The 11,165-nt window shown below is 38.3% G+C and overlaps 1 protein-coding gene across 1 annotated transcript in view; it reads right to left on the reverse strand.

Annotated features, from left to right (window-relative positions):
- The window catches only part of LOC107090070 (A-kinase anchor protein 8-like), a 12,755-nt gene extending 2,566 nt beyond the window's left edge, over positions 1-10,189 (reverse strand). The window contains exons 1-12 of the mRNA XM_015383231.1: positions 10,051-10,189; positions 9,327-9,365; positions 8,749-8,965; positions 5,031-5,625; positions 3,593-3,710; positions 3,435-3,484; positions 3,281-3,311; positions 3,079-3,175; positions 2,788-2,929; positions 2,273-2,378; positions 2,060-2,190; positions 1,440-1,535 (exon numbers count right to left, since the gene is read on the reverse strand). Of these exons, the coding sequence (XP_015238717.1) occupies positions 1,440-1,535; positions 2,060-2,190; positions 2,273-2,378; positions 2,788-2,929; positions 3,079-3,175; positions 3,281-3,311; positions 3,435-3,484; positions 3,593-3,710; positions 5,031-5,625; positions 8,749-8,965; positions 9,327-9,365; positions 10,051-10,075 (1,647 nt within the window). The 5' untranslated portion in view covers positions 10,076-10,189. The remainder of the gene's footprint in view (positions 1-1,439; positions 1,536-2,059; positions 2,191-2,272; positions 2,379-2,787; positions 2,930-3,078; positions 3,176-3,280; positions 3,312-3,434; positions 3,485-3,592; positions 3,711-5,030; positions 5,626-8,748; positions 8,966-9,326; positions 9,366-10,050) is intronic.
- Positions 10,190-11,165: the final 976 nt, after the last annotated feature.

Consider the following 11,165-nt stretch of genomic DNA (forward strand, 5'->3'; position numbering starts at 1 on the left):
TTCTGCCTCCACATGATTTTTATGTTGTTTATTTTTATCTTTGATTTTATTGACCACATGATTTTTATGGTTGATTTTTATCTTTGATTTTATTTGCACTGTGTAGCACTTTGAGATTTTTCTTAATGAAAAGTGCGGTACAAATTGGATTTATTATTATTATTATTATTTCTAAAGGGGCCACTGACATGACAGTAACTGATACATACGCTGGAGAAAAAAATCAAAATCTAGATAAGTCATTTTTTGTTGAAATAAGTGCATTCGTTCTTGAATTCAGAAGGTAAAAGAGACATTTTGCCAATGGAACAAGACAATTTACATTTAACATAAGAAAAGACAATCGCATTTTCTTATTTCCAGTGCATTTTATCTAATTATCTTATTTTAAGAGTAAAAATACTCATTACATTGGCTAATCATCTCATTTACCTACTCAAATTAAGAGTAGATACACTATTTAATTTAAGAAACCTTTACTTATTTCTAGATTGTTTTTCCAGTGTAGAAAGAAACAAGTACAAATAAACCTAGAAATCAAGTTATGCATGTGTGAAATGAAAGGGAAAACTTATTGAACAGACAGAAAAGAGGTGGAATGGCTGAAACCTATCAGTGATCAGAAAAGCATTCTGCTCTCATTAGTACTAATTAAATCAGTAGGATCGGCCCTAACAGACTGGCATTAAGGTGGGTTTTTACCACATTGTCACACAAGTAAGGTCTCATAATTGGTAAAGCAAAGGGTTCTCTTCTTCTTGTAGTCTTTTATGGCGGTTGGCAAACTAGTTAAAGTGCATTACCGCCACCAACTGATAAGGGGTTAAACAAGGAAACAAGACTCGCTCAAAAAAATAAAAAAACAAAATATTTTAATTTAACCCAACATAAATACTTAATCAAATTTGTCATCATAATATCAATACATCTTTAAGTTATCGTCAATCTGCCAGTTTCTAATGGTCCTAATCGTTTTCCCACCATACTCTCCCAGTTTAAAGATGAAAAAGGAGTGGACATTCCAGCCAGTGAAAAATCCGCCTTAAAACTGTCATTAGTGACAAAGACTTAGGGCAAAATAATAAATAATAATAGTTAACATGTTCAGTACCATTTCCCTCTACAAAGTTATACATTATCTACATTTCTGAGCTCATTTGTGTTAGTTTCGATCTTTGTATAGATTACTTGGGTTATTACAAAAACCTGGTGTAATTATAATCAATAGCACCATTAGAAATATGTTTGCTATGAAAAATTATTTGTGTTCAATAATTATTTTATTTACTGTATACAAGTCTTTTTTTAAAATAAAGACTTCACTTTGTGATTCAAATCAATTGAAATAAAAAAAAAAACAACCTTTGTGTAATAATGTAATCTATTTAGAAGCATCTGTACCAACAAGATACGAAAAAAAAAAGAAAAAAGGCACATACCTTTAGGTAGCTCTCCAGCTTCTTGCCAATAAGTTTGTGATTAAGGATGCTACGGGCTACTGACAAACTGCTGCGCTTTGACTGCTCCATCATACCCTGGAAAACAAACAGTTCTTGGTTTTAGAGTGAAATGACTTAAGATTAATGAAAGCTTTAATAGAATAATTGTCTCAGTAAAATGTGAATTAAGTATAAAAGGTGGAGCTTGTGCGGGAGGAAAAATTGCAAACTCTTGGCCACACTTAAAAGATTCTTGCTAGAGTTTGACATTCATTTGACACAGCTGTGGAACGAATGAAGAGACTGAATTCACCTCCTGCAGAGATTCAATAAAGAGCTGACAAATGCCAAGCTAAGAGCAGCTAGCATTCTTCTTAACCCCTACTCTAGGGTTGATATGTAGAGCTCTCCCTACGGGTTTGGTGGAGGGCATACCAGTAGATGTCAGCGGAGGTGTAGCTTATACATGTACGTTTCCAGTGTAATGGCTCTATTGTGCAGCAAACAAGGCAAACAAAGGACTTAAAAATAAGAGGAACCCATTTTTAATATTAATGCTACTATTACTCTAAAAAGGCCTTCACAACAACCTGTGCAACACAAAACAGCTTATTATATACCTTGCGGTTATAGTTATGATCAGGAGACTTGATGTGTTTTTGAATCAGGTGGGGCTGCATGGGAATAAAAATGTCACAGGCTCCACAGTGAGCAGCTTCCACCTTCTTCATGAAGTGCTCCATTCCAAGTTCTGCAAAAGGCAAGAGAAAACATCAGCACAATCTCTGACATTTCTTAGTTCTGGTGCACAAGCAGCTGAAGCAGGTAGTTACCCCGCGTTAGATCTTGCTCTCTGTATATCTGGCAGATGGTGGCGCTTTGGTTTTCCAACTGGCTGACCCGCTCTGCTGTCTTCTTGAATTTATTTAGCATGTACTCCTGCAAAATAATGAAACTTTAATATGGTTTTTATAAGCATCGTATGTCAAAGAAATTAATCCGGAATATTTTGGGATATTACAAAAATCTGGAAATTCTAAATGGAAGATATTAAATAGGATTCTAATCCTGTTTAATATCTTCCATTTAGAATTTCCAGATTGTCAGGTGCAGAGTTTACATGCCAAGAAAGCCAGGGAAATGGCCCATTATGTCTCTGCTTTAATACATTTAGTCCAAAAGCATCAAATTAAGTTTAGGGGAAATGTCATGCATCACAATACACCTGAAATTATTCTTCTAACACTTTTCTAGATCTGGAAAATTAAACAAGCAAATTTCACATTTTTTCAGACAGTTGAAATCCAGTCCATTTGTAAAATGCAAACTAAGGATGATATACAGTCACCTGTAAGAAGTCTGTGGTAGGTTTGGACAGCTGGTTGGAAAGGAACTTGAAATGGTCCTTATGAAAGCGACTTTCCAGGTGAGCATCCATTTCTTCCTTGTAGAATGAGCGGAACTTGCAGACAGAACATGCAAACATCAACCTGAGACAAAAAAATAATGAATGCAATTAGAACCACTGATTTTAGGGTACAGAAATCAACACACAAAAAAGCATAAGATCTTGTCAACATCACTAGTTCAAGAGGGAAACAAGACAAAAGATACATTTATTTGAAATTCCCTCCCTCACCTGTCCATGAAACCCCTTCTCTTTCTGGCTTTTTGCTGCTTTTCCTGTCCTTGAGTCGGTTTTAAAGCAGGCTTTTTCTTCTCCTGCGTAGGTGTAGCTAATCAACACAAAGGCAGAGAGAATCAAAACTGATTCAGTTCAATTACACTATAAATAAATGCAGATATTGACTAATCTTAAAGCCACTATTGCTGAATATTACCAGTATTGCCTTCCTCAGAGGGAGCTGCCTCCTGTATCAATGCAAAGATGATACCAATAAATTCAGTTTCTCATCAACCCTCAACTTTTCAGTCAAATGCTTTTTATTCAACTATCTAAAAATACTTAAACCAAAAACAACCCTGCCCACTCACCTCAGTAGCAGTTTCTGGGTTGTTGTCTTCTCCTTCAGGTTTTGGTTCTTCTGTTTAAAATAAGCAGATAGACATCAGACTCAAAGCAGTAAAATGCTGCTCTCTCTCACAGACCATTAACTCAAAACACACTGATCCAAAAACACTTTTGGAGGTACCTTGTGTCCCCTCAGTCTCCTCGCCCTCTGTCTTGTTCATCTTTGACTCTGGCTCATCGGTTCCAGTTGGAGTTTGCTTCCTCTTCTTTTGACCGTCGCGTTGAGGCTTCACCTGTTGCTGTGCAGCCAAATTAAAAACCCACAGGAAGAAAGTAAATAAAAAATACCCAGCCTTAAACCAACACTACATACATGTTTCGACTATGGCCAAAGCATGCAAATTACACCTGACCCTCATTGACTTTCAAATTTGCCTTTCTGAATCCCAAAACTATTTAGGCATGGGCCGGTTTCTACTTTCAATATATAACACAATAATTAAAAGAAATTTATAGATCCTATAGTTTAAACTCCCTTTAGTGTCTGAGAACAGAACAAATGGATAAGACAAACAAAAAGGACCATGTCAGCAGAAGTGCAGATGGTATTATATTCTGCATGATAAACCTAACATGTAGAGCGATACCAAACCTGTTGGTTTTTATTTCAAATATTCAGGTGTTCTACTACTCACCATCCATGAGTGAATGTTTAAATTAATGTTAAAAACAACTACTGTTTCTTAATCATGAGAAAATCTAATAAAAAGTTAACTTTTTGAATTGTATCAAACTCAAATCTCAAAAGTCTTTTGCTTTTTAAAGGCAGACTTAAAGTGAAAAAAGTACAAAGTTGTTCAAAAAAGGATACAGAAACATGGGAGGATGAACAGGACAGACACAAGAAGGACTGATCGGTGGACAGCAGGTGAATTAAAGTGCAGGACGAAAGAAAAACAATGGAACTAAAAATCTTAATGGAAACAAAATTCTTCACATCAATGTATTTAGCCCAAAAAAAATACTAGAATCAGGTTCTATACATTTCTAGACTGTATGGGAATATGACTCCTAACGGCCCATGCCTACAGAGGAGCTCCAGGTCCTGTTATTTAGCTGCAACTCCCTACATTTTTAGAGTATTCATCAATGTTTTTGATTCAAATCAGAAAAGTTAGACACAAAAATAATCAGGTCAGAGTGATTATAGTTCAATTCACCCAAACACATAAGCAATACATTAAGAACATCTTAATTTAGATTTCAGAGAATTACTCCATTTACAAACTCATTTGTCAATACTTCAACTAAAACATTCAACTTGGTAAGAAAGTGCTGCCGCCCCAACCAAAACAGAAAAACCAACCTGCTGCTAATTTAAGGCGTATCAAATCATTTCTCACTGTAAACAGCGCTAACAGCTTAAAGCCACTTTATTCAACGGTGGATGGATTTAAAGTTGCAAATATGTGAAATATGCGTTTTATTTCACAGAGTGTTTCAGTTGGGAGGTACCATCTATTAGCACGTTGGGCTAATGTTCCAGCTAAGAATAAAAGGAGGGAATCAGAAAGGGCTCAACATTTGCCCAGGGTCTGAGGTTGGCTGGAGGTACTTACTTTGATGAGGGGTCTTTTGCGGCCTCGCTGGCGACCACCTCGTGGCCCCCCTCCAAAATGCCTCCCAGGGAAGTCTTGAGGCCCTGGAGCAGAACCCTGGAAACCACCACTCTCAGGGTACATGCGGTTGGACAGGAGGGATGGGAGCTTGCCTCTACCACCTCCTGGAGAATGGCCACGGTGGGACTGGCCACCGCCACCACTTCCCCGCATACCTCCACCTAACTGAGTGGGGTCAGACCTGCGGCCTCCAAACCCTCCTCCAGGTCCTCGAGCCCCAGCGCTTCCACCCCTTCTGGGGGAACGTCGGCCAGCTCCAACCCATCCTCCAGAACCTCCTCCCTGTCCACTGGCGAAGGAATCTCTCATATTTTGTCGCATTTTTGCGACTCCAAAGGAAGAGGAGGGGCTGTCAAAGCCTCCTCCACCCCCAAGCCCAATTCCCCCTCCGAAGCCGGAGCCTCCTCGCTGATTCATCAGCATGTTGTCCCCACGGTCATCCCCAAAACCATAGCTACCGCTGCCAGATCTGTAGAGATCTCGGGAAGAGGAGTGCCCGGAGGAGCGTGAGTCGAATGACTCGTACTCGTCAAACCTGCAGGAAGGAGGGAGGAAGAGGGTTGATAGAAGAACAGAGAGCAAGAGAGGCAGGGAAGGCAGCCAGGTTGGATTTCTCCACCTGCTTTTTCTTCTGCTCCATCATCTTGCTTTCTCAGTGTTCTGTCACATCCAGATTTATGCACAAACCACATGAGATCAAAAAGTAATGATCTAAAACATATATTCCACTTGTGGTCCTTTATACAATATTCTCTTTTTCTTTACAGAGAGTCTTGCATATAAAAGAAATGCTAATTATTTCAGCTTTTTTTTAATCAAAGGACAGACAGGGCAACCTTAATGGATCAGAGGAAAGCCCAGCTGAACCCGCAACGTCTTGAGACAGGTGCAGGTAGTGAAACATCCTGAGATGTGGTCAAATTATACAGGAATTGGATGAACAAACATGAAAATGGTTCCAGTAGCTGGGTTTTTTCTTATTCACAGATAATGATTACAGCTGTTTAAAGCAGTAACAATCCACCACTTATCACCCATGGTAACCTAAAGCCAGAACACAGGTTAGGTCACACGGAAGACGAAGGAGATCAAGTTTGCAAACACAAACAAGAAAAACAAAAGTTTGGGGAGAGAGCGTAGAAGAATGCTTGACATCAGATGAAAGGATGGAGGTTTCTTTTAAATGAAAATATGGTCAATAAATTTCCACTTCAACAAAAGGCCATGCCTTTACAAAACAAGTGCTTTGAAACAATTTTCTTTTAAATAAAGATCAAATCCAACAGAAAATAAGACATGCGTGAGAAGTTCCAACGAAGCAGTCAAGAAGATTTGGGGTACCTATATTATATTATACCGCCTACGTATCTTCACAAAGACCGTGTGACCCACAGCAAGAGAAGACTGAGCAACCTGACCATTCTGAAACAAGCTAGATGTCCAGAGTCTAGCAATATAGAGATTATATTGTCATTTTTTTTTTTTCTTTTACTATATTTGGATAAATGTGGCAGAACTACAGTAAAAATCTAATCTTTAATTGTCAGTGGCACAAAAAAACAAACAAGAAAAAAGATAAGTTCTGGAACTTACAGGTGCAGCTCAATAAATGTTAATGAAACACTAATATATCAATCAATTTAACGCAGTAAAATGTGTTAAATCCCTTTTCCTTCCTCTACAGCCGGGCAAACTGTACGACGAAACCCCAGGGTTTAAAAGTTCACAGCTCACGATGCATGTTCTCATACTCTGCTGCTCGACGCTCTGACGCAATCTTACGATGGCCAACTGAATTTCTAACATGTTTGATCTTCTCCCGACCTTACAATTCCTGATCGGGAGGTGGTCGCAAGAGGCTGATCACCCCTCGTTATCCCCTGTATAATGAGCCCCAGGGCAGCTGTGGCTACAATGTAGCTTGCCACCATCAGTGTGTGAGTGAATGAATGTAGTGTAAAGCGCTTTGGTCAAGTCTCCTAACTTAAATAAAGGCGCTATATAAGTACATGACATTTACCATTTACCATGAACAATGGACGATGAAGCTGAAACTTGGGCCCGATCGAAAAATTCTCGCACGACTGGCGAATTGGCCTGAAAAGGGCAAAAGAATCACGTAGGGTATGCCCGGCTTTATATAGATTCCTTGCAGCTTACGCCACAGATGTTTGAATCTAGTCGTGGCTTATACTGAGTACCTACTCGGGTTCCCTGCGTATTTTGTGCCGTCAAACATAACAATAAAAAAAGATTACCTAAATATATAGGTTTACCGCTTGCCCAAAAGAAACTGAACGCAGTAAGAGATGTCTGTCGGCGATCAGAAAAGCTGACTGGACGGCGATTGGACTGGACGTACATTTCGTTTCAAGTGAATTTAAAAACAACTCAAGACAACTAGCTTAGGCTCCTGTCTTCTGGATTTAAGGCATTTTAATCCCCCCGCATACAAGTAAGTGACTAGATTATACTGATTAGACATCTTGTGAAAAGAAGCGCTTTGGATATTAAAATCTGAAAATTTTGCTATAAACATTATAGTTGTGTTTAGCCTTTTACATAAAGCAGACATAAAGATAAGCAGAATGCGGCTTACCTTTGCTTTACATACGCACATCTTTATTTTTTTTCGGACATCATATTGTCGGATCAATGACCGGGCCAGCTCTGAAACACTGATAAGCATATGTGCTTTTAAAAGCTTTCAGACTTTCCCCGGTCTACGAGGACAGGTTATGAATAAACTATGTGAAAAAAAAGTGAGCAGGGACTTTGTATGGATCGCATCCAATAACAGATTTCCTCCGTGTGTTGTTTAAACTCACAGGGAATTATATGGGGGAATTATCCTGCCATAATGCAAGAGCCCATCATTTCAATTTGAGAAAAGAATTTCATCTTCTTGCACTCAAAACTTAGAATGCTCACACTCAAAACATGCGCTCTCTCTCAAATCTTCATTTCTTCTCTCAGATTTAATGCTTCTTGCACAGATATTTTCTCCTCTCGCTTGCCTCCTTCTCTTCCCGCACAAACCGAGTCTCAGATACGCTTGCAAACCCGTAGGCTCTGCTTGCGGATTTTTTTTGCGCTCTCTCAGATTGCAGTCGGATCGTCGCCTAGCAACCTTTCCAGCCAATAGAAAGACAGCCTCAGAAAGGGTGCGCTTGTCTTTTTTTTCTTCCACTAAACTTTTCATTAATGTGTTTATTACAGCACTCCTAATGACAGCATTTTTGACTGTCTGCTGGACAACTACTGAATCAGTTCTACCCATGATTGTGAAGGATGTTAAACATACTTTTTTCATATGAAAAGGTGCTTTATCAGACTTATGCAATATTTTGAATTTCCGAAAAATTATTTGATGGTTTTACTAGCTGTTAGTCATCAAAATCTTAAATAGTTGTGTTTAATCACAATATCTATCAATATATTTATGACTCAGTTTTACTGTGTTTAAGATAGAAGCTACTATTTTGAATAAAAAAAAATCTAATTTATTGAGATGCACTTGTAAGTAAATTGTATTGCTTCAATTGATCAGATGCTGAGCATTGCAATAGAAAAAAAAGAAGACTTCTGGGAAAGCTTTTTTCATTTTAAGAGATAGATGCGTGTTGATGAGAAGACAAGAAAAAGAAAACAATATTACCTGTCCCCCCGAGGCCCCCTAAACCCCCCTTCTAACTGAGTGAGCATGTCCAGGCGCTGGTTAATCTTGGCAATGACTGCATCCGCTCCAGAGGATGAGAGAGATCCTCCTGACGGCCCTCTCTTCATATGACCACCACCACCGCTGCCTCCTCCTCCATAGCCTCCAAGCCCAGAGTCTTTGTAACCTCCTCCATACATGTCAAAGCCACCAGAACCTTCAAAAGTGGAGGGAAAGAGAAACTGGAATCACAAACACCTACTGTAACACCTGTTACTATGAAAAACTGTTTCGTGCATTCTAATCATTTTACTAAACAACAACACTTTGTTTGCTTTTTCAGGTTAAAAAATATAGATATATTATAGGGGGTAGTGGTGTCATAGTGGTTAGGGCATAGGGCTTGGCATCCTGAGTTTGAGCAAAACTCCCACAGACTGGCACTCTGGGTCCCTGAGCATCCATGGCAGCCCACTGCTCCCCAAGGGAATGGGTTAAATGCAGAAGTACATTTCTCCAATCAAGATCCAAGATCAATGAAGTTCAGTTATTATTAAAGTCTCTATTAATTTCCATACCTCTGTTTCCAGAGTTTCCACCTCCCCAACTGGAATAACCTGCAGAATGAAATGCAAATAAACGCATGAGGAAGTTAACCGAACTATATATGCCCTATTATTATAGATATAACTGCATAACAAAGTCAAGTATGGAATTTCATTATAACTCATTAAATGCCTGACCAAAATAGGTGATTGAGACCAAGCTCTCAAATAAACTAGTATTTTCTGGTAGAGGATGCATTTAAATACAGCTTCCAGTTCCATTCAGGCGGCCATTTTATCCGTTTTTAAACGTTGATTTTAGTAACGACAGGTCAATTTTTAAATAACAAACACCATAATAGTCAAACAGTACAGCGATAGTGTTTACAGCTGTAAAGAGGAACAAAAACAAAGAAAGAAAAAACAAACAAAAGAAACATGTATATATATGATGGCGCAGTTGACCACAACTGTGCTACTACTAGCTAAAGGGCCTACAACACAGCAAACATCACATCTAAATTAAACTTGCTAAACCAATTTAGATACAGATGATTTTACGCGTCTGCTACAATTGAACTTCTTTGTTAAAAGCTCCAGCTATTAGGCCTGGGTGTCGTTGTGCCTGGGAAGCTAAAGCTGTGCGTAACCAAAGCTAACATTGCTAGCATAATGTAGCTGGTTTTTATTCGGTAACGCCGTGAGCAATTCGAATTATTTGAAGCCCAAAATTCCTATAGAAGCTGTGCATATTTACCAGAACCATAACCTCTGTTGTCCATGGTAATTTCTCCTCCACGTTTGCAAGGTGCAGTCGAAACCAGGAGATCCAAGGAATATTGAGCCAATGGATGAAGAACCGGAGACTGACCGGGTAGGGGAGGGGCGGTGCTGCTGCAGCTTCTGCGCAGTACGAGGCGGGCGGCAGGTCACGTGTCCGTTTAATCCACAAGGAAAACAAATCAAACGTCCTTTCAGGTTTAATCAGGGGTGGAGTGCCTTCAGCAAAATCGTCCTCAAAAATAATAGATGGAATATTTACCAATTTTCTCATGGATATCCAATTTAGTGTAAAAATAAATAAATAAAATAATAGGAGGACTTCACCTTTTGTCACAGTTTTGAATTGAGCAATTTGACCTTAGACAACAGCTGATCTTTTTTTTTACTGGAAACAAATTTCGTATCATAATTTTCAGCATATAATACATCAGTGTGGAATAATAGATAGACCTAAAGCCTGATTAACAGAAAAAACCTTATTTTGTTGATGAATGTGAAAAGCTTGGATGAAATATAGGCCGGTTCACATTTTATTTACTTCAATGTAAACACTTTACGGAGGATCAACTCTGCCATATTTAAAAATAAATACAGAAATAAATAAATACTCCATAAATAAATAAGCATACAATTAATTGCCCCAAAGTGCAATAAACAAATAAATGTAGGTAGAAATTAAATTATACAGTGAGACATAAATGTATACATCTCTTTTAATTAGCTTCTTTGTTTGTCCCGTTTGTAATAATTACTTTATTTATTTATTGTCCGTTATAATCTTCAACTTTATTTATTTATTACCTATTTTTTAAGTATTTATTTAAGTGCATGCTTATAATATTTTTGGTTGTTTTATTCTGCTTATGTTTTTTTTTTTACCCTCTTTATTTCTTCAACGCTATTTATTTCTACCTGGCTTTTTTTACATTTCCGTATGCATTTCTGTCTCACCATGCAAATGAGGAGGGGTGTGTCTTAGAGGGTCCAGTAGTAAATAAATAAAATATTTCCTTCAAAGAAAAATCACGTCTTGAAAAAAAAAATGTAGAAGTGTTGTGATGAATCACGGCAGCGCAGCCAGAATTCAGC

Source organism: Cyprinodon variegatus, unplaced genomic scaffold, assembly GCF_000732505.1.
Source record: "Cyprinodon variegatus isolate N-32 unplaced genomic scaffold, C_variegatus-1.0 Scaffold278, whole genome shotgun sequence".
Classification (NCBI taxonomy): domain Eukaryota; kingdom Metazoa; phylum Chordata; class Actinopteri; order Cyprinodontiformes; family Cyprinodontidae; genus Cyprinodon; species Cyprinodon variegatus.